The 26,519-nt window shown below is 39.9% G+C and overlaps 1 protein-coding gene across 2 annotated transcripts in view; it reads left to right on the top strand.

The window, feature by feature from the left end:
• G2E3 (G2/M-phase specific E3 ubiquitin protein ligase) overlaps positions 1-26,519 on the top strand; it is a 72,360-nt gene that overhangs the window by 16,216 nt on the left and 29,625 nt on the right. For both annotated transcript variants that reach the window (XM_059710015.1, XM_059710024.1), the window contains exons 2-6: positions 5,122-5,162; positions 14,496-14,593; positions 16,484-16,585; positions 21,884-22,008; positions 23,031-23,196. In XM_059710015.1, the coding sequence (XP_059565998.1) occupies positions 5,126-5,162; positions 14,496-14,593; positions 16,484-16,585; positions 21,884-22,008; positions 23,031-23,196 (528 nt within the window). In that variant the 5' untranslated portion in view covers positions 5,122-5,125. The remainder of the gene's footprint in view (positions 1-5,121; positions 5,163-14,495; positions 14,594-16,483; positions 16,586-21,883; positions 22,009-23,030; positions 23,197-26,519) is intronic.

Here is a 26,519-nt window from a genome sequence, read left to right on the forward strand (position 1 = left end):
TGAGTTCTTTATACTGTATTTTAGATAATAGCCCCTTGGAAGTATTGTTTACAAATATCTTTTGCCCTATAGAGATCCCTGGAAACCTCTGTGGTGTAGGTAACAGAAAATAAAAACTAGGGCTTTACCACCACCTACTGGAAAACAAAAGGAAGACCTCTAGTTATCAACCAGCTAAACAGTGAGAGTCAAATACTTAAAATATTTCGTGACCTGGCTTGGTGGCTCAGTTGGTTGGAGTGTCATCCTTTACATCAAAATTTTGAGGGTTTGATTCCCGGTCAGGGAACATACCTAGTTTGCAGGTTTGATCCCCGGTGAGGGTGTGTACTGGAGGCAACCAATCGATGTTTCTCTCACATCAATATTTCTCCCCACCTTCCTCTCCCACTCCCTCCTTCCTCTCTCTCTAAAAATCAGTAAAATATATCCTTGGGTGAGAAGATATATATATATTTATTTCATTTCCACAAATATCCAGACAGAGATTAATCCATCAATCCAAGGTAAGAAGGGAGTTCAGAAAGAAAAGGAAAAATCTCAAGAAGGTGGATGTCCTCTTTACGACCCGATCTCCTCAGTCTCAGAGTACCACCTCCGTGGTGGGAAGTGGCAGGCTATGGGTTACGCGACCTGTGTGTTCCCTGTGCTGCCTTCCTGTAGCCAGAAGCACCTGCAGAGCCACTCCATCTGAGTTGGCCCAGCTGCCTCTACCATGCTCTACCTCAATGGGTTAGGGAAGGTATGTGTGGTGGGGGAGGTTTTGCATATCTGCAGTTACGTTCTTTCTAGTGGGTTTAGCTGCAATGAGAACAGACTACATAACGCTGGAAAGTTTTTTTCTGCCTTTTTACAGTCTTTCAAGTGAGGATTTTACTGCCAGGGAGCCACAGGAGAATATGATAGATAATTCCCAGGACTGCAGATTTCTTTGACCAGTAATGATAGGTGGTAGAATGCTGCCACCCTTTGCAGTACTTCTCTGCCCCTGACCCTGGGCTCAGCCTCAATGTGTGCCAACTGCCCAGGCCTGATTGCTGCCTCTGCCCCTCTGGTTTACCCAGTGGGGGTTGCACCTCTAGTGTTCACTGCTATTGCATCTTCTGGGGCAGCAGAGAACTCTGGAATGCATCTATGGCTCTTGTCTCTGTCCTTTCCCCATCCTGTTGCCCTGTTCATTCCCACCTTCAGATGTCTTAATGCATATATCTCTCAAACGTGTTTGTGTGTTGAGCAGAAAATCTTTTATTGAATTATAGCCATCCAACTTCAAGGGTAAAGACCTGAAGGTCTTCTCGTGCTGCCATGCTGCTGACATCTCAGAATCTCTGTTTTTGCTAATTCATTGGGATATTGTCCACGTAATATCATGTGTTCTGCAAATAGAGCTATTTTGCTTTCAATTTGGATGCCTTTAATTTCCTTCTTGCCTAATTGTTCTAGCTAGAACTTCTAGTACAGTGTTGAATAGAAATGGTGAGAGTAGACCTGGTTGTTTTTCTCCAGATTTTATGTGGAAAGCTTTCAGTCTTTCACCACTGAAGTGTATTAGCTGTGGTGCCCTTTTATCATGCCAAGGAAGATCCCTTCTATTCCTCGATTGTTGGGGTTTTTTTAATCATGAAAGAGTGTTGGATTTTGTCACTGTTTTTTTTTTCTGCATCAATCAAGATGAACATGTCACATTTTGCTTTTATTGTTAATGTGATGTATTACATTATTTGACTTTTCTTCATACGTTGAACCACCCAGATATTCCTGTGATAAGCCCCACTTTGTCCTGGTGTGTAGTTCTCTTAACAAAGATTCAGTTTGCGGGTATTTTGTTGATGATTTTTGCATTTATATTCATAAGGGGTACTGATCTAGCTTTTCTGTGATGCCTTTAGCTTTGGTATGAAGATAAATGCTGGCTTTTTATAGATTGAATTAAGTGTTTCCTCCTCTTCTATATTTTGGATCGGTTTGGAAAACATTGGTGCCAGTTCTTAAATACTTGATAGAATTCATCAGTGAAGTATTTTAGGCATGGACTCCCTTTAGTTTGGAGATTCTTGATTTGTGAATTTTTCAGCATTCCTTCTTTCATTTTCTTGTTGGCCATGTTGAATTTCTTTTCTAAAGTGTGCGTTCAACTCCTGGATATCAAAACCAGATAAGGACACTACAGTAAAGCTACAGGCCAATATTCCTGATGAGTATGGATATAAAATTTCTCAATAAAATACTAACAAACCAAATTCAACAGCACATTAAAAGGATCATACATTATGATCAAGTAGGATTCATCCCTGGATGCAAAGATGGTTCAACATATGCAAATCAGTAAGTGTGATACATCACATTAATAGAATGTGAAATAAAAATTAAAGTAATCTCAATAGAAAAAGCATTTAACAAAAAAACATTCTTTCATGATAAAAATTCTCAACAAATTATGTATAGAAGGAATATGCTTCAACATAATAAAGGCCATCTATATATGCAAGCTAGCATCATAATGGTGAAAGGTTGAAAGCTTTTCCAGTAAAATTAGGAAGAAGACGGATGTGCACTCTCACCATTCCTATTCAACATAGTACTAGAAATCCTAGCAGAGGAGTCAGGCAAGAAAAACATAAAACATATCCAAATCCAAAAGAAATAAGCAAAATTGTCTGTTTGCAGGTGGTATAATCTTATATATTGAAAGCCCTAAAGATCCCACCAAAAAAAAACTGTTAGAATAGCTACCCAGCTGCCATGAAAGGGAATTTGGTTTACTTTATTGCATTAGTTAGTTATTGCTGTGTAACAACCCCAAAACTTTGTGACTTGAAACAGTAAACATTTATTATTTTTATCATTTCTTTGGGTCAAAATTTGAAAGCAGCTTAGCAGTGTGATTCTGGCTTAGGATCTCCTAGGAAGTTGCTCCCAGACTGTCAGCTAGGGTGCAGTCAGTCCTATGAAGGCTTGATTGGGGCTGAAGGATTCACTTTTAAAATGACTCCCTTATAAGGCTTTGAGTAAATGCCTCACTTCTTTGCCAAGTGGACCTCTTTAAAGAGCATCTTGAGAATCCTTTATGACATGGTAACTACTATAGCTTCCTCCAATGCTGATGACCCATGATAGGAAAGTCACAATGCCTTTTATGACATAGTCACACATTGTCATTTCTGCCAGGCTTTGTGGTGGAAGTTGCTAAGCGCAAGGAAAGGGAAATCAGGCTCCACCTGTTGAAGGGAGGAGAATCAAACTGTGAATATCACTAACAGACCAAGTTGGGGTAAGCAGTGGAAGAGACTCAAGAATACCTCTAGACAGTGGCTTTCTAGATTGCTTCGTTAAATTGTTAATGATGTTAAGTTATTGTTAAGACTTGAGCTGTTATTGAGAGCCTTGGCCGGCCCTCACAGCCCCTCGGAGCCTTGGCAGGTCCTCGTAGCCCCTCACAGCCTGGGCTGGCCCTCGCAGCCCCTGCTTCGTCTGGAAGGTCATCCCAACAGTCGTTCAGAAGGTCGTTCTGCTGTTTGGTCTAATTAGCATATTAGTTCGTTATTATATAGGATATACTTACATAACATTGTCTCCCCCCCCCCCACCCCCCCTACTACTTAGGGCATCTTAAAATTCATGTACTGGAAGGAAAACAAATGATAAAAATCCATCTAAAATGTGTGAATAATCCTTAATTTTTTGCTGAAGCTTTGTTTTGGAGATGGTTGTTTGAAATAAAGCAGTCATTAATCAGATGCTGGGGAATAGAAAGAAGGCTAAGTGAATTTAGTCAAAGTATGAGTTATATAATGTCTTTAGAACATCCAATTTGGGGTTAACTTTTATTTTTGATGTAATTTTAAACAGAGAAAAGTTAAAATAATAGTATAAGGTACTTTTATATATATTTTATCCAGATTCACTAGAGTTTTTTTTATGGCATTTGCCTTATCATCCTTCCGTTCTAAATAAAACCACCAGTGATGTGTGATAGGTTTTTTTTGTTTTGTTTTGTTTTTCTCTCATTGCAATGAAAGAGATTACAGACCAGAAAAACCACAGGACTTCTAACCAAAGGGTATGTAAATGGTTGAGCACTGTACTGGAATTAGAATGTGACTATAGCAGTCATATGCTTGCAGTTCTATATAGAATGCCTACAAATATAACAGCCACAAATATAGTCGGATGAAGAATTGTTTTTCAGGCTACTTAAATATGAATAGCATTGCTATTGATGATGTGATTTTTTTTTTCCTAAACAATAAACAAATCTTGGTAAAGTTATGAACAAAAATAACATACAAGTTTCCTTGACTTTACATAGGAGTAGTAGTTTGGAAATACTCATTTTGTCCTAAAATAGCAAGAAAAAAAAAGATGATATTTATAAATAATGGAAAGACTCATTTTGTCCTAAAGTAGCAGGGGGAAAAAGGTCTATATGTAAAATGGCTCAGGTTCTGGGATAATGTAATTATATATAGGTTTGAGGGTTTTTTGGTTTGTTTCTTTGTTATGTTTTAACCTACGTGAATCCTGAATATCCATTTGGAAATTCAAAAGTTTAGACCAGGATTTTTTCAGTCATTATGCCGTGGCACACTGGTATGCTGAAGAATTTTTAAAACGTCTAATACCTGACTATTTAGTCAGGGTCACTGACCTCTTCTCCCTTAGATTGTCAAATAAAAAAATGACAAGACAACAATAGCTGTTGGTGTGAATGAATCAAAATTATATCTGTTTTGTCATATTGGCAAAATATATTACGTTTTTTGTCTGTGCTGAAGAATTTAGTAAAAAATCCTTGAAAATCGCTGGTCTAGAATGTTCTTTGTTGTGTAGGACTGTTGGGTGCATTGCAGGATGTCTTGAAATCCTGGCCCCTATCCTCTAAATACAAGTAGTTATCTTAATCTTTTGATAACAACAAAACATTCCCTCCAATTTTAACAATGTCCACCACCTTTTGTTCAGAACTATCAGTCTTAGTTGTATAAAAGGTGAGGAAGTCATGTATTAGAGTATGAAATAATATGCAACTTATTTGTAATTATGCATTGACTAAATTTAAAATGGATAATTTGAAACTTTTAAAATTAAGCTGGCTGTATTATATGTTCTTATTTTTCCTAGTAAAATGAATGAAAATAAACCAAGTGACTCACGGACTCTAGGTAAGTAACAGTATTTAAAATATTTTCAAATATAATTTAAAATATTTTACTCATGCTTTTTTATAATAAATCTCTTCAAAATGCTATTCAAACTATAGAAATGAATTCCCCAATTCATGCTTGTTTCATATAGTCATGTATTAAGGTATAACATTGTGTGTGTATTCATTTCAACAAAAATCTGCTATAGGAAGAAAATTTGCTATATTTTATTTGTATTCTCTATATGTATTTATCAGGCATTGTTTATATCTTAATAAAATTATTTATTTAATAAATAAATTTTTTCACATTCCTTTACAAAAGGAAAAATGTCGGTGAGAACCATTTAAACAAAACATGAGTGTTTAACATGAAAAGCAAAAGTTAAGTTTGAATGGTCACAACAGTCTCCTCAAATAGATACAGACCTTTGCTTTTAGTTGTTTTTTCTTCATTTATATATTGAACTTAAACAGTATTTATTGACTTGTTACCATGGAAAATGAAAAATTTAAACTGTTACTTTATTTTAATATATTGATTTTTTACAGAGAGGAAGGGAGAGGGAGAGGGATAGAGAATTAGAAACATCAGTGAGAGAGAAACATCGATTCAGCTGCCTCCTGCACACTCCCTATCTGGGATGTGCCCACAACCAAGGTACATGCCCTTGACTGGAATTGAAACTGGGACCCTTCAGTCTGCAGGCCAACGCTCTATCCACTGAGCCAAACCAGTTAGGGCTAAACTGTTACTTTATACTCTTCTGCTACCACTCCTCCTCTCATCTATCCTTTTATAGATTTATTCTGTTTTTAATGTATTTTTATTGATTTCAGAGAGGAAGGGAGAAGCAGAGAGAGACAGAAACATCAATGATGAGAGAGAATTATTGATCATCTGCATCCTGCATGACCCCTACTGGGGATCAAGCCCACAACCCAGGCTTGTGCCTGACCTGGAATCAAACTGTGATCTGGTTCATAGGTCGGCACCCAACCACACCGGCCAGGCTATAGATTTATTTTTTTATTCCCTTTAAGTGTGATTTAACATATTACACTTAGAACTCTATGGCTTGCCTATCCTTTGTAGAGAGTATCTGTGGACTCCACATCATGTTGGATAAGGAAATTTGTGTTCTTAAACTTCCCTCTGCTTTCCTGATTTTACTTACGGACTTCTATCAACTATGCTAATAGTTCTGAAACTTAGTAATTCATAGAGTACCTTCATATATTTGCCAGATGTAAATACTACCTATTCTGTTATTACTTAATCTTTTTCCTAGGATTGACTCAATTTTATATATGTATATCCTATATAATAAAAGGCTAATATACAAATCAAATGAACAGCAGAACAACCGGTCGCTATGACACACACTGACCACCAGGGGGCAGATACTTAATGCAGGAGGTGTCCCCTGGTGGTCAGTGTGCTCCCACAGGGGGAGCACCGCTCAGCCAGAATCCAGGCTCACAGCTGGCTAGCCCAGCAGTGATTGTGGAGCCTCTCCCGCCTACGCTGCAGCGCTAAGGATGTCCAGCTGATGGCTTAGGCCCGCTCCTTAGGGGGAGCGGGCCTAAGCCATCAGTCAGACATCCCCTGAGGGCTCCTGGACTGCGAGAGGATGCAGTCTGGGCTGAGGGACCCACCCCCCTGCCCCCAGTGCATGAATTTCATGCATTGGGCCTCTGGTATATATATAAATGTGTTTATTTCATTATCTACACTAATGAAAGAGAAAGATGTAAATTGACCATCCCTTCATGATGTCCACCAGCCAATCAGGAGTGGGTATGCAAATTAACTCAACAAAGCTGGCAGGCCTGTGGGCAGTGCGCATGCACGCAGACTCCGAGCTCCTGGGGGCAGGGCAGGATGCTTGCGTTGTTGCCATGGCGACAACGCAGGCATTCCACACCACCCCAGCCGCTCCGGGCCTCTGGGCAGTGTGGGAAGGTGGAAAGGTGGCTCTGGGCCAGAGTGAAGGAGGAAAGGCAGCTCCGGCCGGAGCGAAGGCAGTGCCAGCAGCCAGAGGAAGGAAGGCCTATTCTTGTAGGAATCTTCGTGCATCGGGCCTCTAGTTATGAAATAATATCATTTGCTATAGTAGAAGATGATCTTACATACAATGAAGTCAGAACAATTTTACTGAATTCTAAACATTAAAATTAAAAAACAACAAGTACAAATAAAAACAAAAGTAATCTATTTATAAAAACCATGCCGAAAACCTATCCTGTCCTGTATTCATGGTCTGCATACTGGGTGGAGGCAGGAGGGGAACAAATTGAAAGCTGCAGGCTCACAGTATATAGCAGATGCAGCTTCATCTAAGCATATATCATGAGGACTCCTCTTTTGTAGTGTAAGCTAATTCCTTGTGTTTCTTTTTCTCTTGATACTGCATGCCCACTTACAGTAAAAGTGTAGGCACTAGGGATGAAGACATTAAGGTGGGACCTGCTGTTGTAAAATGTCCAATAAACAAATGGCAATTCGCTGGAGTTAATATGATCAGTTACTTTATATGGGGGAAGGCAGGGGAGCTAGACTCTTTTAAAAGATTGGAGGAAGGGGCTTTTAGGTTTGGCTCATTAAACTGGAGTGAGGAAGGTAAATATAGAGGGGATATTTTGCAATATAATATTGGAATCTATTTTGTGACTAGCCTAGATAACAAATATAGAGCACCTTTTTAACATATAACATTCATTGTTGATTAGTTAAGGCAGGGATAGGGAACATCCAGCCCATTGTCCCTGTAAGGCCTGCGAAATCATTTGGTCTGGCCCTGCCAAGACATTATGGGTGAGTTAATTAAATGTTTAACCAAATATAGCAGGCTAATTTTGCATGGCCTGGGAATGATGTTATAAATATCCAGCTCACCCTTGGCCGAAAAAAGGTTCCCCATCCCTGAGTTAAGGTAAATTAAGACTAGCTGCTACTGTTATAGGTGATCCCTAAAGTCTTAATGGTTTAACACAATAAAAATTTATTATGTGCTCATGTTACAGTCCAGTGTGGATTATTTAGTGGAGGTGGGGCAGACAGGGAGTTTCAGCTCTGTGCACTCATTTAGAGAGTCAAGCTCCTTCCATCTTGTATTGATCTACCACCTTGAGATTCTCGGAGGCTTTTCTCTTCAGCTAGTGATTTTCTCATTGTTTTATTAGTATGTTATTATAAATTTTCTGTATAAGTAAGCATCATGAGATATGAAAGATTGATAATAATTATACTAACTCTTCCTCAGTTCTATGTGCCACGCCCTTTTAATTATATTACTATATACTATATCATTTAATCCTCATTAAGACACAGTTTGAGGTTGGTACTGTTGTCCTCATTTTTAAGAGGAGGAAACAGAGGGAATGCAGGAGAGAGTGGGGAGGGGGAAGAGATCAACCAATGAACTCATATGCATAACCCATAGACCCAGACAATAGGATGGTGATGGTTGGGGGCGAGGAATGTTGGAGAGGGCAATGGGGGCAAAAGGGGACATATGTAATACTTTCAACGATAAAGATTTATTTTTAAAAAAGGAGGAAACAGAGCCATAAAGTGTTTATGTCACCTGTCCAGGGTTATACAGTGAGAATGTAGATCTGAGTCCTAACTCACATGTCCCTGACTCTACAGTTTGCCTTTTTTTTAAAAAAAATATATATTTTATTGATTTTTTACAGAGAGGAAGGGAGAGGGATAGAGAATTGGAAACATTGATCAGCTGCCTCCTGCACACTCCCCACTGGGGATGTGCCCGCAACCAAGGTACATGCCCTTGACCGGAATCGAACCTGGGACCCTTGAGTCTGCAGGCTGACGCTCTATCCGCTGAGCCGAACTGGTTAGGGCTACAGTTTGCCTTTTTAAGATTATTTTTATTTATTTATGTATTTACTTTAGTCTTTGTCTCGCTAATATTTATTGGAAATCAGAACTGTGCACTGGAAGGAATGTAGATGGTAACCTAGAGATCTTACACATTTCCTACCTTATAGTAGTGAAAGTAAGTTATACATATACAATAAAGGCTAAAACCAAGCAGCACTATAAGAAATCTCTTGGAGGAGGGTTTTGCTCTTAGAGTTGCTATGAATTCAAGGAGCAGAGTGAGATGTTTGGGTTAAGGTGATGTTGGGAGAATTTATCTTGAAAGTTGGAAGCCTAGGGAGGATCCAGAAAACAAACAAGAGAGGAAAGAAGAGGACACCTTATGTTTGGACATCATCCATTTCTTCCCAGCACACCTAGTTTTTCTCTGGTCCTACTCTCACAGAAACATGGAAATGTCAGCGTGCATCTGAGTGGCCCAGTAATTGAAGACTAGCGCTAATTTAAACATTGGTTATATTTGGTTATATTTCCTGTTCTGTTTTCAGTCTACCTAGACTGGGATTTGTATTCAGAGGTAAAGGAAAGAGTTGCACATTTCTCTGAGATCACTGTTGATTTGTGTAAAATACTAACCTGACTTCGTAGGAAAGGAATGAGATGGATGAGGGGCATGCTCATTGGTGAGTAAAAAGAGGTAGAGGCAGGATTTTAAGCTGGTGTGGATTCTTTTAGCCTTGGGAAAATGCAGCTGGGAGGCTCTCTGTACACTGGCAATCTGTTCCTGACATGGGTGAACTGAAGAACCTGTAGTTTGTGTGGTAGCTCCTCCTGAAAGTAATGATCTGATTCACCATATGATTTCCATTCTTTATGGACTATAAAAAAGACACTTCACCATTTTTTGAAAGGAGTATGAGCAGGAATGTTGGTAGCTTATGCATTATTTAGAACCTGCCATCTTGCCTTGGTCTCACAAAGGAAAATGACAGCATTGTCATGATGGTTTCAATGTATGTGATGGGAATATAGATGTTGGATTTTGGAGCTTCTGTGAATTGCTGAGGATATTAAACCCTCAATTTTTTCCCATCCATTATTGCAGATAAATATCTGGTATCATATTAAAAATTTATATTGCATGTACATTTGAGAAATATAGTATACTGTTAACAAAATTATTAACTCCAGCTCATATTTTATCCAGAGTAATACATATGAAAGATTACAGGACATCACATGGGCACAGATGATAGCTAGATTTGGCTCACTCTTATTTCCACTAGTGTCACATAGAACAATTTTGTTCATTTTGAGACATTTTCAGTGAGATACTTGGAAATTTGGGTAAGACTATTACATCAATGCACATAGATAAAATGGCTTGGCAGCAGCACCATCTTGTATTTACATAGTTCCTCTTTTCTTTTTGGCTACTTGTGAGTCTCTTTTATTTCAGTTCTAGATTCTTGTAGTCTTTCTCCTTCTTTAATAACACATCTTTGGTTATACCTCTGCCAATTCACAGATCTTCATTGGCTCCTATTTGCACCCCAAATAAATTACAAACTCCTCAGGGTAATAATTAGGGTTATCCTGTGTAACCACCCTCCAGAACAAAAAGTAGAATAGAAATAGCACCCAGAAGTCATCCTTGTTGTTGCTGTCCTCATGCTGTCCTATTATCCTTCCCAAGAATAATATCTGACTCAAAGTCTTTTTTGTTCATCGTTATGCTCATGAGATTCATCCATGTTGTTGGTTATAGTGGTAGTTCATGGCTTTGTAGCATTATTTGCATACCTCCATCAGCAAACTTTATGTGTATAAGGCTCTTCCTAGATGTGGTTTGGAGAGTGATGAAGTTCAGTAAAGCTTAAGCTAGTCATGCAGACACGGAAGTTCAGTATGTCCCTGCTGGGACCCTTAGTTTCTGTCTAGACCTTCTCAGGAGCCAGAAACAGTGCACAGGATAGCATGAGTGAGCACTTTAAAATTGCTCTTGCTTAGAGCTGAGCTTCTCAAACTTCTTTCTAAATTTGTTATTATTGTGGTAAAATGCACATAATAGAAAATTCACCATTTTAACTATTTTGAAATGTACACTTTGGTGACATTATGTACATACACTATTTTGTGCAACCATCACTGGCTCCAAAATATTTTCATCACCGTCAAAGGAAACTGTATACCCATTAGGTAGTCACTTCTCATTTCCTCTGGAAAACATCAGTCTGCTTTTTGTCTATCTCTGTAATATACCTATTCTGGATAATGAAATCTTATATAAGTGGAATCATGTACGTAACCTTTTGTGCTTGGATTCTTTCATTTAGCATAATGTTTCAAGACTTATCCATGTTGTGTGTATCAGTACTTCATTCCTTTTTCTAGCTAAATAATATTCCATCGTATGGATATACTATATTTTGTTTATTTATTTATCCACCTATCAATGAACATCTCCCCCCCCCCCTTTTTTTGGCTATTGTGAACAGTGCTGCTGTGAACATGAGTATACAAATATTTGTTTGAATATTTATTTTTTATTATTTCTTTGGCATGTATACCCAAGAATGGAATTGTTGTGCCATGCAGTAACTATGTTTAACTTTTTGCAGAACTGCCAGATTATTTTTCAAAGTAGCTATACCATTTCACATTTACACTAGCAGTATATGAGGGTTTCTCCGCAGCCTTCCAAACATTTGTTATTATCTGTTAATTGTTACTGTGTTATTACTTTTCTTGTTGTTAATCCTCACCCAAAGATATTTTTCCATTGATTTTTTGAGAGTGGGAGGGGGAGAGACAGAGAGAAGGAAACATCATGTGAAAGAGACACCTCACATCAACTTGTTGCCTCTGGCATGTGCCCTGACCAGGAATGGGAATTGAGCCTGCAACCAGAATCGAACCTGGGACCTTTCAGTCTGAAGGCCGATACTAGCCACTGAGCCAAACCGGCTAGGGTGTTTTGATTATAACCATCCTAGTGGGTGTGGAGTGGCATCTCACTGTGGTTTAGATTGTATTTCCTTAATGAATAATGATATTAAGCATCTTTTAATATGTTTACTGACAATATATCTTCTGTGGAGAAATGTCTATTCAGATCTTTTGCCCCATTTTAAAATTGGGTTGTATTTTTCTTGTTGAGTTGTAAGACTTTCTTATACATTCTGGACACTAGACCCTTAACAGGTATATGATTTCCAAATATATTCTCTTAATTCTCTGTACATTATCTTTTTACTCTCTTGTTATTATCCTTTGATGAACAAATGTCTTAAACTTCGGTGAAGTTTAGTTTCTCTATTTTTTCTTTGATTACTTTTGTTTTTAGTATCCTGTGATATTTAAGAAACTTGCCAAATTCAAGGTTATGAAGACTTACCCCTGTATTTTCTTCTAAGAGTTGTATAGTTTTGACCATACAATTAGGTCTTGGACCTGCTTTGAGTTAATTTAATTGTTGTATATGGTGTTAGGAAGGGGTGTGATTATATTATCTTGCATGTGACTATTTAGTTGTCCCAGCACCATTTAAAATTTTTTTTGTTGATTGGTTTAGAGAGAGAGAGAGATGTCATTCTGTTGCTCCATGCATTTATTGTTTCATTGGTTGCTTCTTGTATATACTCTGAGCAAAAATCGAACCTGAAACCTTGGTGCATTGAGACAGTGCCCTAACCAACTGAACTACCTGGCAAGGGCCTGCCATCACTATTTGTTGAAGAGACTTTTCTTTTTCCATGGAATGGTCTTAGAATCCTTGTTCAAAATTAATTGATCTTAGATATATGGGTTTATTTCTGGAATCTTCTTTTCCATATATCTATATGTCTATATATCTTTCCATTTCTCTTATGCCAGTACCACACTGTTTTGATTTTTGTATCTTTGTCATAAGTTTTGAGTCTTCTTTTTTTTTTTCCTAGGTCAATCTAAAGGTTTTTCTCTTTTATTGTGAGTCAGTCTAAAATTCTGTTGACCTTTTCAAAGAACCAACTTTGCTTTTATTCATTCTATTGTTTTCTTTCTCTTTCATTTTTTTCTGCTCTAATGTTTATTATTTCTTCCCTTTTGCTAGTTTTGGGTTTACTTTATTCTTTTTTTTCTTCTTCTAGTTCCTTAAAGTTAAAATTAAATTTGATTTTTATAGAGGCTTTCAGGAGCTTCCTGACCAGCCAGAGGTGGAAGCTTAGTTTCTGGGTTTTTCCTGAGAATGCACCCAGCCCTGAGCATGTGTGTGTCCTAGATTCCCTCACTATATGTGGGAACTTTTCAAAGCCATTATTTCCCCATGTATCCCCCATTTCCAGCCTCTTCTTTCTTAGGCTTTTTAGTCTGTCACCTGCTTGTCCTGTCAGTTATCCTTTGTTTCAAGCTGCTGCAGCTAGTATATTTGTCTAAATGCTTTTGATAATGGTCAGACTCCAGCCCTGAGAAAGTTCTGACCTAGGCAAAACAAAGGCAAGCATCTGAGCCCATCCCCTCAGGGAGCCTCTACATAGGTCAAAACAAACAGTAACATTTCTTTGAGAACAAAGTCCACCTTACCTCCTCTTGGACAATCCACACCAGGAACATGGCCATTGTACTTAAGGCCATTGCCCAGCTGGAGATTGGGAGGCGGGAGGTGATGGGTGAGTTAAAATACCATAAAGTTCTCATCAAATATAGCAACTTGTTTTTTATTAAGCACTAGAGGCCCGGTGCATGAATTCGTGCATGGGTAGGGTCCCTTGGACTAGCCTGTGATCAGGGCCACCTTCGCTGGCAACCAGCCCCGCCCCCTGCCGCCACCCACTCCAGTTCCCCATTCACCATCGGGCGATTGGAGCCTGAAGGCCAGGGGGAAGGATCGAGAGGTCGGCCGTTCCCGCCCGCTCGCCAGCCCTACCCCCGCCGTGGGTCACCCTCTGTGTGTGGGGCAACTGGCAGGGTGGGGACCTTGGCCTGGTGCCGCCCGCACCCTCTACCACCCACCCCCAGATCCCTGTTCACCATCGTGCGATGATAGCTTGCTGGCCGGAGAAAGAGATTAAGAGGAGGTCAGTGCACCTCATAGTGACTGGTTGAGCAGTCATTCTGCCGTTATGGTCGCTGGGCTTTTATTATATAGGATCCTCCTAATTGTTGTAAGATTTCAGAGTTTCTGAAAAATTGATTCTGACAGTTTTTGGCAGCTTAATCGTTACTTTAATAGAGTTTTGAAGACTCCTAATCCATTGTTTTCAGTGACGTTACCTTGCAGGTTGCCATTTTATCTATACACTGGAATTCATCATTAAAGATTAATGAATAAAATATAAAGTCACATTATTGTTTTAGAAGTAGGTGTTGAAATTTTAAGTTACCGATAACAATATAATGTGACTTGCTTACACAGAAAGAATTGAACACATCAATTGAAAAAAGCACTAATTCCATAGGGTGTTGTTGTTGTTTTTAATTTACAAAATATTTTTCCTATCTAATTTACTTTTTCACTGTTAGCTTGTGTTTTCTGTCGAAAAAATGATGATTGTCCTAATAAATATGGAGAAAAGAAAATTAATGAGAAATGGAATCTCACTGTACATTACTATTGTTTGGTGAGTATAATTTATAAGTAAATCTTAGAAATTTGATGTTCTTCTAAAGAAGAGGATTAGATCCTGATGATTGATTTCTAGGAATTAGATAACTTATTTTACTATTCTGGCTCTCATTTTGCCTATATGTAAAAATAAGATTTTCATTAAGACCTGTCATCATTACATATTTATTTTTGCCTAACCTTTTGACTAAAGGTAATAAATATTTGTAGAAAAGGAAATAAGATAATTTATGATGGGTCACTCAAAAGAAAAAAGTAATTTCATACTGAAAATTAGTCTCATTTATTTCCCCATTCCCTCCACCAATTTCTTGATTCACTGAATCTGTGTCTTAAAATCTTATTTTCTGGGTACCGCTTTAGGGCTGTTCACAGCATGGAGTCTGGCTTCTTCCAGAGCAAGTGAAGAAAAAAAGAAAGAGGGGATAGATACACACACTGTCATGGAATCATGTGACCTAGTCTTCACAGTCACATATCACTGTCACTTTTGCTTTGTGCTCTTGCTTAGAAGCAAGTCATTAAGTGTTAACTCACACTCAAGGGGAAAGGAATTAGACTCCACTTCTTAAAGGAAAGAGTATCAACTAATTTGTGGACATATTTTTATACCTACCACAGTATCCATGTTAAAACTCTTTAGATGCTTCCTTAAGAAAACATATAACATACTCCTTGGTGGTTCTGTAAGACTAGTTTTGTGTCTCAGTTACCCTATGGGTTAAATAAACTTCTAGATTGGCCTAAGAACCTAATTCCTTTGTACCAAGAGTTAAGAAAACATGAAATTGGCATGCTAACATTTTTTGTAAATTGGAATTTATTATATTTTGCATAACAAGAAAACGTTTTCATTTTTCTAAGAGTTTATTTTACTTTTTATATAGAATTAAGAGGGCTATTTTATTAGTCTGTTTACCCCCCCCCCCCCCCCATAACTAATTCCTAAATAATGTATATCACTTGGTTTTCTTTAGGAGACATTATGCTGATTAAGCCTCTTTAAGCACTTTGATATTGTCAATACTTTGAAGTATTTTTGAAATATTTAAATATATTTAAGTTGATCACATTAAATTTTTTATATTCTCTTATTTTATTAGTGAGTATAATAATTCGAAGAGATAGTAACCCTAGACTCAACATTTATAAGATTCTATTTCACTGTGAACAGAGAAGAGTAGTAATGTTACCAATGGCAATGGAATGTTAAAGTTAAAAGTGACTTATTGATAATCTAGTCCAGTGTTTTTATTTTTGTGTTTAAGGTCATTCATATTAAATTATTTGCTGAGGGATCTGGAAAGTTGGATACAGAGCCTGATTTGCAAGCTGGACTTGTTATTCACAGTCCCATGCTTTTTCTTGATTCATGCTCCTTTAACATGTTTAAACTAAAGTTAAAAATCAGATTTTAAAACATTTAAACATTTATGTTAATTACAGTTCAATAGGTTTCCCTGTAAATATGCCTTATATGATTTAGAATCCAGCTAGATTTACAGTTAGCCTGAAATATCACTAGTAACCTGTATTATCCCCCTCGTATTGACTGTTATTACATTTACACCTTTCAGTATTTACCACTTTTTCCCCATAAAGCTTAATTATAGGTATTTTTTGTTTTCCTTCCTTCCTTTCTTCCTTTGTCTGTTATTTCTTGAAATATTTTAGAGACTAGTTTCATTATATGAACTATTAATATACAGTGCCTTTCAAATAAAAAATGTGAGTAGCCTCTTACTTTGAACATAAAAAATAACTATTATAGGTAAGAGGTACTTGAAATTCTAGCTGTTTTATTTATTAAAATATTATAGATAAATAATTTTTATTCCAAACTAGTTTTTTAGAGTTTATTTTCTAATTGAGAACATATTCATAGTTGATGTCAAGTGGAATTTGGCAAAGAGGTAAAGAAGAAGAAGGAGTTTATGGTTTCCTAATAGAAGACATAAGGAAAGAAGTGAATAGAGCTTCTAAACTGGTAAGTAAATTATTTTACTCATTTTAGTAAATACTGTAAATATTGTCAATACTAGGGAAGTCTTCGTTATCAGTTTCTCCACTAGAAATTTGTAAGACTTCTATTTTATGTTCCAGTGCATACTTTGTCAAATATGGTGAATTTAGAACATTTGTATTTTTGCAAGTGAAAGGGAACTTAATCGCCCCTGGATAATATATGTGACAGTATTGATTTTCCCTTCCTTATCTTATTCCAACCAACCCATCAATTCACCCACATTTATCATCAGAATTCTGAACACACTAATACTCCGCTGTTCTTCAAACTTCAATACTGAGTCATCCAGACATTCACTTTTCATTCTTATATCTCAGTTGTTGGGTTGAAATGATGGGTTGAGGTAAAATTACACAAGTATGAAGACCAGTAATTTGTGATCTCCACACCTCTGTGGCCCTTCTGTGACTTTGTGTGCTTTGTTCAGTGCCTTCTCCTGTTCTCCAAGATAAGTATTCTAAGCTTTTAACTCCTCACTCATTTCATTATAATACTAGAGGCCCGGTTAAAGGATTCATGCACCAGTGGGGTCCCTTGGCCTGCACCCTCTTACAATCCGGGACCCCTCAGGGGATGTCAGATTGCCAGTTTCAGCCCGTTCCCCGCAGGCCAGGCCGTGGGATCCCATCAGTGCATGCCTCTAATCTACACTAATAAAAGAGAAACATGGTAATTGGTGTACAACCGCTACCCTTTTCATTGGCTAATCAGCGAGATATGCAAATTAACTGTCAGCCAAGATGGCGGCCGCCAGCTTGAAACTAACAGGAGGCTTGCTTCAGTGTCGGAGGAAACCAACGTTCCCCGCCTGCAGCTGCAGGCCTCTGAGCGGGCAGTTTGAAACATTTTAACAAAAAAAACACCCAGAAACCAGCTTTCAGCAGAGCTGGGATCTCAGAGCTGGAGTTATACATTGTTTCGATTACCTACTTTTACCAGCAGAGGCCTAAGAGCTGGAGCTTCAGAGCTAAAGCTGGCCCAGAATTAAAAACGAAAAAAGAAAAAAAGGAGCGGTTGGGAGCTTCCGTCACCTGCCAGCCTGAAAACAGACCTCAGCCCCTCACCCAGACTGGCCAGACACCCCAGTGGGGACCCCCACCCTGAAGGGTGTGTGACCAGCTGCAAACAGCCCTCAGCCCCTCACCCAGGCTGGCCAGGCACCCCAGTGGGGACCCAAACCCTGAAGGGTGTGTGACCAGCTGCAAACAGCCCTCAGCCCCTCACCCAGGCTGGCCAGGCACCCCAGTGGGGACCCCAACCCTGAAGGGTGTGTGACCAGTTGCAAACAGCCCTCAGCCCCTCACCCAGGCTGGCCAAGCACCCCAGTGGGGACCCCCACCCTGATCCAGGACACCCTTCAGGGCAAACCAGCTGGCCCCACCCATGCACCAGGCCTCTATCCTATATAGTAAAAGGGTAATATGCCTCCCAGCACCGGGATCAGCGGAGCCAAGAGGCCTCCCGGCACAGGGATCAGCGTGACAGGCGGCAGCGCCCAAACCCCCTGATCGCCCTGCGGCTCTGTATGTGACGGGGTGGGGCCACAACCTCCCTATCCGCCCTGCTCTGTGTGTGACAGGGGAAGGCGCCCCAACCTCCTGATCAGCCCTGCTCTGTGCCTGATACGGGGGAGCTCCCCAACCTCTGATCACCCTGCGGCTCTGTGTGGGACAGGGTGCGGCGCCCCAACCCCCTGATCGGCACTGCGCTGTGTGTGACAGGGTAGAGCCATAACCTCCCCATCGGCCCTTCCTTGAGTGTGAGAGTGGCGGCGTCCCAACCCCCTGATCGGCCCTGCTCTGTGTATGACAGGGGGCGGTGCCCCAACTCCCCTATTGGCCCTACTCTCTGAGTGACAGGGGGGAGCTCCTCAACCCCCTGATGGGCCCTGCTCTGTGCGTGACAGGGGTCAGCGCCCCAACACCCGGATTGGCCCTGCTCTGTGTGTGACAGGGGCTGGGTCCGCAACCTCCCCATCGACCCTGCCTTGAGTGTGAAGGGGCAGTGCCCCAACCCCCCAATTGGCCCTACCCTGAGCGTAACTCGGGGTGGCATCCCAACCTCCCAATCCGCCCTGCTCTGTGCATGACAGGGGGCGGCGCCCCAACTCCCCAATCGGCCCTGCTCTGAGCCCGACCAGGGGCTGCACCTAGGGATTGGGCCTGCCCTATGCCACCTGGGAGTGGGCCTAAGCCAGCAGGTCGTTATCTCCCGAGGGGTCCCAGACTGCGAGAGGGCACAGGCCAGGCTGAGGGACCCTCCCTTCCCCCCAAGTGCACAAATTTTTGTGCACCGGGCCTCTAGTATGCATATAAGATCTTTGGTTACTCTCTTACCACCCTCTACCCTCCCCCCCTTCCCACTGAGATGCATCAGTCTGTTCCATGTTTCCATGCCAGTTCTTTGAGTTTCTGGCCCCTGGTGGTCAGTGTGCATCATAGCTAACTGGTCGAATGGTTGAACGGTCGCTTAGGGTTTTATATATATATAGATGAGAATCTACTCTGTGATAGCTACTAAATGATGTGCAAGGAAAGGACTGTGGGTTTCCAAGTGGTCTGAGTAAGAATAATGAAGGTGAGAGAATGAGAAGGTTAAATATGAACATGCAGTAATAGCCTGCAATGTGCAACAGACAATTAAAGTAATGTATGTTTGTCCTCCTTCCTGTCCATGTCCATATCCCAGTTACACCCCTGGGCAAGTCTGGAATTTAAGGAGTATTTCTTAATTATGTGTTTTCATTTGAGATTTGAATGAGATGTTCGTGTATAGGCATTATGCTTATAAGCAAGCAGCTTTATTCAAGACATTTTATAAGGGAAGCATGTAGAGACCTTTATTTTAGTTGAGGCAAAGAAATGGAGGCAACTATTTTTTTTTAATATATATTTTATTGATTTTTTACAGAGAGGAAGGGAGAGGGATAGAGAGCCAGAAACATTGATGAGAGAGAAACATCGATCAGCTGCCTCCTGCACAGTCCCCACTGGGGATGTGCCTGCAACCAAGGTACATGCCCTTGACCGGAATCGAACCTGGGACCCTTTAGGCCACAGGCTGACGCTCTATCCACTGAGCCAAACCAGTTAGGGCGAGGCAACTATTTTTTAACATGTTGAGGATGCAGAGGCTTGATGGTAAAATAAAGGTTCCAGAGCATAAGGGAAAAGGTTGGGAGAATGGGCATCAGTAGGGTATCTAAGAGTCACATGTGAGTATTAGTATAAAAATTCCTCAACTTCCTGATAGTGAATATGTGGTGAGAGGTGGTCTCTAAAGGTCTCCTTACGGTTTGGAAATACCTGTTTTCTTAAAACATCTGAATTCTCTCTTGAGTATACTGTATTGTGAACCTTTAAGAATATCTTGATCCTGAAGAAGTATTTCCATTTGTGACTTTAAATTAGAATTCTCTATATCATTTTACTGAGAGAGCATCAGGTTGGCAAGGTATCCTATCTAATAAAGAGGGGATATGCTAATTGACTCTCATGCCGTCGCAAAGATGACGGCACCCACAGCCAATAAGGAGGGAATATGCTAATTGACTGTCCTGCCCTCAGAGATGGCAGCACCCACAGCCAATAAGGAGGGAATATGCTGATTGGCTGCCATGCCCTCAAAGATGGCAGTGCCCACAGCCACAAGATGGCTGGCAGGGGAGGACAGTTGTGGGTGTTCAGGCCAGCAGGGGAGGGCAGTTGGAGGTGATCAGGCCTGCAGGGGAGGGAAGTTGGGCGGGACCATGCCTGCAGGGGAGGGCAGTTGGGGGTGACCGGGCCGGCAGGGGAGGGCAGTTGGGGGCAATTGGGTTGGCAGGGGAGCAATTAGGCGTCGATCAGGCCAGCAGGGGAGCAGTTAGGGGATGATCAAGCTGGCAGGCAGAAGTGGTTAGGGGAAATCAGGCAGGCAGGCAGGCAGGCAAGCGGTTGGAGCCAGCAGTCCCAGATTGTGAGGGATGTCCAAATGTTGGTTTAGGCCTGATCCTATGGCAGTCAGATATCCCCCGAGGGGTCCCAGATTGGAGAGGGTGCAGGCTGGGCTGAGGGACACACAAACACACACACACACACACACACACACACACACACACACACACACACACACACACAGTGCATGAATTTCGTGCACCGGGCCTCTAGTTCTCTTATGACCTGGTAGTGTTTGAGGGATCAGCATTAACACTCTTTAATCTCTTCATCAGTGACCATTATAATGGTCATTTCAAGGATTTCAAGATGTTTTAGGTACTGCTCTATATTTTAGTATTGATTGATTCATCTAATAGTCTTTGTATACCACTGTTATATTTCAGTTAGTAGCAATGCTATTGTGTTTGTTTCCTAGAGCTGTCATAATAAATTACCATAACCTGGGTCACTTAAAATGGAAATGTCTCACAATTCTGGAGACCAGAAGTTCCAAATCAATCTGTCAGAATTGATTCCTTCTGGAAGCTCTGAGGGGGAATCCATTCCTTGCTTCTCTCTGAGCTTTTGATGGCTGCTGACAAGCTTTTCATTTCTTAGTTTGTGGCAGCATAACCTCAGTCTCTGCTTCCATCTTCATATGGTCTTCCCCTCTGTGTGTCTGTGTCTTAAATCTCCCCCTCCAAAGACATCAGTTATTTGACTTAGGAACCCCTCTAAATCCAGAATAATCTCATCTTTAAATCCTTAACTTACTTCAAAAAGACCATATTTCCAAATAAGGTCACATTCATTCAGGTACCAGGAATTAAGACTTGAATATACCTTTTTAGGGGTCACTATTTAACCTATTATGATTATCTAATACTTTTTCATATGGTTAGGATAGAGTGAGCCTAGCCATTTCTTTTTACAGATTGGTTTTTAGTATTGTGAAACTATTTTCCTTGGTGAATATTTCCTAATTATGTGTTTTCATTTGAAATTTGAATGAGACTTTCCTGTATAGCTATTATGTTCATAAACCCTTATTTTTTTTTAGCAAATAGGAAGGAAAAGAAACTTTTTTTTCTCATTCATATGTTAGGTTACAGATGTTTACTATATCAGAAATTATTGTAGGAGTGAATCTTTAGTGTCTTTAGGTTGTTTCTGGGTAGAACAATTTTTCAGGAAATTTCTTTAATATATTATCACCACAGCTATTTGCTATATGATTAAATTAATTTTCAGGCTCCTCAAAAGGAATATTTATTTATACCTCAGTTATAGTATAGTGCTCAATTTTTCTATGTTATGTCCCTATTCTTTTTTGTTTTTTTTCTAGAAATGCTGTGTTTGCAAGAAAAGTGGTGCTTCAATTGGATGTGTTGCACCTCGATGTAAACGAAGTTATCATTTCCCGTGTGGACTTCAGAGAGAATGTATTTTCCAGTTCACTGGAAATTTTGCGTGAGTTAACTGTTGAACATGAAAGATGATGGTTAAAGAAAAGTCAGTAATGGATATGGATATTCCAATTATATAATTACTTTGTTAAATTTTTTTTCAAAGCTGCACTGAATTTATACAGCGTATTTTATATATATATATATATATATAGAGAGAGAGAGAGAGAGAGAGAGAGAGAGAGAGAGAGAAAATATATGCAATCATTTCTATCTGCAAAGTCTTAAGAATAGCCATATATGAAATAGACTTATTTACCTTTAGCTTTCAGCTCTAGAGTATAATATCGAACTGTTAATGTGTATTCATAGTCAGTGAAAATTTTTACCTTATATAATTCTAGATTTTTATATCACTCTTTAGATTTATCAGTAATAGTCCAGTTTTCTTTCATGGAGCCATATTTACTTCTAGCGTAAATTGAAGGCATATAAATTTGGAATCCAAAAGGTAAATATTGCTCCCCTGGATGCTCCTGAAAGTACTGGTTCTTGAATCCAGCTGTAAACATGGAATTTTTATAAATTTTGATATTAGGTGTCATGAGTGTTTTATTTCTTTTAGTCCTTGTGTTCTTGACCAATTTAATGATTTTTTTCCTATGTAAAAAAACTGCAGTTTAGATAATACAAATGGAAATAAATTTAGTGGGTTAGGAATAAGTTATTATTTTCATTTTATCTGTTATATGATTAAATATTTAAATGTTAAGTTCCTTTAATTTTGTGCAGTTTTTGATGCAATGATGTGTGTATTCTGTTGCTAACAATCTTATATAGGATTCTCAACATAATATTAGTTGCTGAGATTCTGTGAGGGAAGGCCTACCACCAAAAGGTTCACATTTTGAAAGTTCAGTTAAACATGCTCATAGATTATGAAACTGACTTATAATGCCAAAGTTCCAGTCTGTTGTAGGTTAGTTATGAGAGAGATAGAAATGAAGTTTCTCTTATAAATGTGAATTGTAATGCTATCCTAATTGTGCTTTGTAACTTATTAGATGTTGGTTTTAAATAATTTAGGTCATTTTGTTGGAACCATCGACCTGTTCAAATAATTACACCTAATAATTATAGAGAATCCGTACCATGCACCATTTGCTTGGAGTTTATTGAGCCTATTCCAACTTATAGCATATTACGAAGTCCTTGTTGTAAAAATGCTTGGTTTCATAGAGACTGTTTACAGGTAAGATGTTTTGTAAGCTTTTTCTGATATAAAATTTGTTGCTTGCTGCTAAAATTTAAAATTGGAAAGAATTAACATGGGTGTTTTAGCCCATACTACTTGTAACTTTTTAAAACATCTCTATTAAAATATCTTCTTGACAAAAATGCCAACTCCATCTTTAATATCAAGGAAATCTGATTGTCCATATGGTACCATAGATCTGTTAATATGTAACATGTTATTCAGTAACCTGCTGTATAAAATTGTTCATAAGCCATATTTTAATGGCTTAAAAAATGCTTAATGTGCTCCATTTGCAGTATAACTTCTAATATAACTTGCAATATAACTTTCTGCTATGTGGTAGGAATTTGTAAGAGGTGATGAGAGTCAAAGGACATTAGAATAGCAAAAATGTCCCAACCTGCATGGCTCAGTGGTGGAGCATCTGCCTATGAACCAGGAGGTCGCAGTTCGATTCCAGGTTGGGGCTTGGTCCCTGGTGGGGGGCTTGCGGGAGGCAGCCAATCAGTGATTCTCTGTCATCATTGGTATTTCTGTCTCTGAAATCAATAAAAAATATATATATATTTTTTTAAAGTAGCAACAATGTTTTTATGAATTAACCTTTAGTAATGGCAATAAGATGTGAATAAAAGTAAACTATTGTTATCTGAAAAAATAAATAGAAACTTTATTGAAGCCTATTTTACATTAGGGTAAATTCACCCTAATGAATTGTACAATTAATATTTTAATACTTTAGATACGACTTTTTAATCTATATTTATCTAATGATTTTATTTGTTTCACAATAAATAAAACATATTTATTGTCAAGTTATTTACATATTTAAGCTTAGGAAACCAAGATATGTGAAATGATTATGTAATTGTAAGCTAAGATATTTAAATGTTAGAGGCCTTTCTTATTGTATGTCAAACCTGATGACAAGTTTTCAAGGAAACAAAATAACATGAAATTTGACATTAAACAATTTAATATTATTTTGTTCAGAAGATATTTGAAAGTTTAAAAAATCTCAGTTATTAGTAACGTCAAATATGTAGTATTCATGTAGTAAAGTGCCAACTGATAGTTATAGTTCATAGAATGCCAAATAACAAAGGATTTACTTGCTTTTTAAACCTTGGGTTTTATTATTGTTTACTAAAATAAAAGGTTACTACTGATTATAGATTATCCACAATTTTTTTTTTCCCTTTTAAGTTAAGAGATATTGCAAATCCTCTTATATATCAACTAGAGGCCTGGTGCATGAATTCATGCACGGGTGGGGTCCCTCGGCCTGGCCGACAATTGGGGCTGATTGGGGCCTTCTCTCCCAGCCCCAATTGGGGTCCATTGGGGCTGATTGGGGCTGGCCAGCTGGGAGGAGGGACCGTGGGATGTTGGCCGGCCACAGGTGGTTGACTGTGGGAGTGCACTGACCACCAGGGAGCAGCTCCTGCATTGAGTACCTGCCACCTGGTGGTCAGTGCACGTCATAGCTATCATCCGGTCGTAACGGTTGCTTAGGATTTTATATATATGCTAGAGGCCTGGTGCATGAAATTCATGCACAGGTAGGGTCTCTAAGCCTGGCTGGTGATCAGGGGTGATCTGTGGGGCCCCCACTGGCACCCACTTTGGCTGGTCTGGCACCACCCCCTGTGGGGCAAATGGAGTGATCGGGGCACCTTTGCTGGTACCTGCCTTGGCTGGCCTGGGGCCTGTGGGCTGGGGGCAGCCCCTGCATTGAGCATCTGCCCCCTGGTGGCCAGTGCATGTCATAGTGACCAGTTGTTCCTCTGGTTATTCTGCCATTCAGTTGATTTGCATATTAGGCTTTTATTATATAGGATAGACTAGAGGCCCAGTGCACAAAATCATGCGCAGGTAGGGTCCCTAGGCCTAGCCTGCGATCAGGGCCATCTTCTTCCTGCTCGTCAGTCCCCTGTCCTGCCCTGCCGCCACTCACCCCAGTTCCCCATGGTTCCCCATTGGCCATCCAGCGATTGGAGCCTGCAGACTGCAGGGAGAGATCGAGAGGTGGTCAATGTACCTCATAGGGACTGATTAGTCGTTCTGATCATTACATCTTTACAGTCCCTGGCCTCTTATTATATAGGACTAGTGGCCTGGTGCTAGAAATTCGTACACATTTAAAGGGAATTAATTAGAGGAAATATTTTAATATTGCTATTTGCCCTTTCTCTATAATAGAAGTGTCCAGCTGGCCCCACCCCAATTGGGCAACACCAAGACTCGGCTGCCCTCAGCCCCATCTAGCCCCGCCGGAAGGGGGACACAGCCTCACATCCCGGCGCTGGGGTGGGGGTGTGGCCTCAGGTCCCCTGTCAAGCCCTGCTGGGTGGGGGGCACAGCCTCAGGTCCCCCGCCCCAGCCCGGCACCCTGCAGCCTCAGGTACCTGCTGATTGGTGTGATGGTGTGATGACCATTTGCATACTAGCCTTTTATTAAGATGATAGTCTTAAAAGTACTAACAGTAGTTAAAGTAGTAAAGGTTAAATGATTACTTTCAATTTTTTGTATGAGCCTTGAATATTTATATTTAGGGCTATTCAGTGAAAAGTGGCAAAATGGAACCGATTTTGTTCGGTAAATATTAGAAATTCTGTTAATTCTTACAAATAAGTGTTTGTGAAAGGATCCAGAGGGTGTAGTTCATAAACATCATGAAGTGTTATCTGTACCTATTGAAGAAGAAGTTTACATTCTATGAGAATCTTTAAAAAGTATTTTATCTTAATTAAGGGTTTGTATTTGGATGAATGTAATTGCTGCCAAATGTATCTTATTAATTTTGTAACAGTATGTTATTTTTCAAGACAAATAAGATTTGCCTCATTTATCTATATATATATCTATATATATAAAAGTGTAATATGCAAATCGACTCGATGGCAGAATGACCGGCCGGCTATGATGCGCACTGACCACCAGGGGGCAGATGCTCAATGCAGGAGCTGCCCCCAGCCTGCAGGCCCTGATTGCCGAATTGGGGCCTGCCAGCCAACCTCTTGTTCCCTACCCCCAGCTGGCAGGCTCCAATCGCCTGATGAGGAACTGGGTACCGGGGTTGGGTGGTGGCAGACACAGGTGGTGCCAGTGCCCTGATCACTCTGCTGGCCGCCCCACACACAGAGGGCGGCGGGGGGTGGAGGGGGCGGCTGCTGGCAGCTGGGGCAGATCGGCCATGATCGCAGGCCAGGCCTGGGGACCCTCCCCTTGCACGGATTTCGTGCGCCGGGCCTCTAGTGTGTTAATAATGAATCAGAGAGAGGTTCTCAATCTTGATCTAGTATTCACCAGGCTT

Source organism: Myotis daubentonii, chromosome 1, assembly GCF_963259705.1.
Source record: "Myotis daubentonii chromosome 1, mMyoDau2.1, whole genome shotgun sequence".
In the NCBI taxonomy this organism is placed as follows: domain Eukaryota; kingdom Metazoa; phylum Chordata; class Mammalia; order Chiroptera; family Vespertilionidae; genus Myotis; species Myotis daubentonii.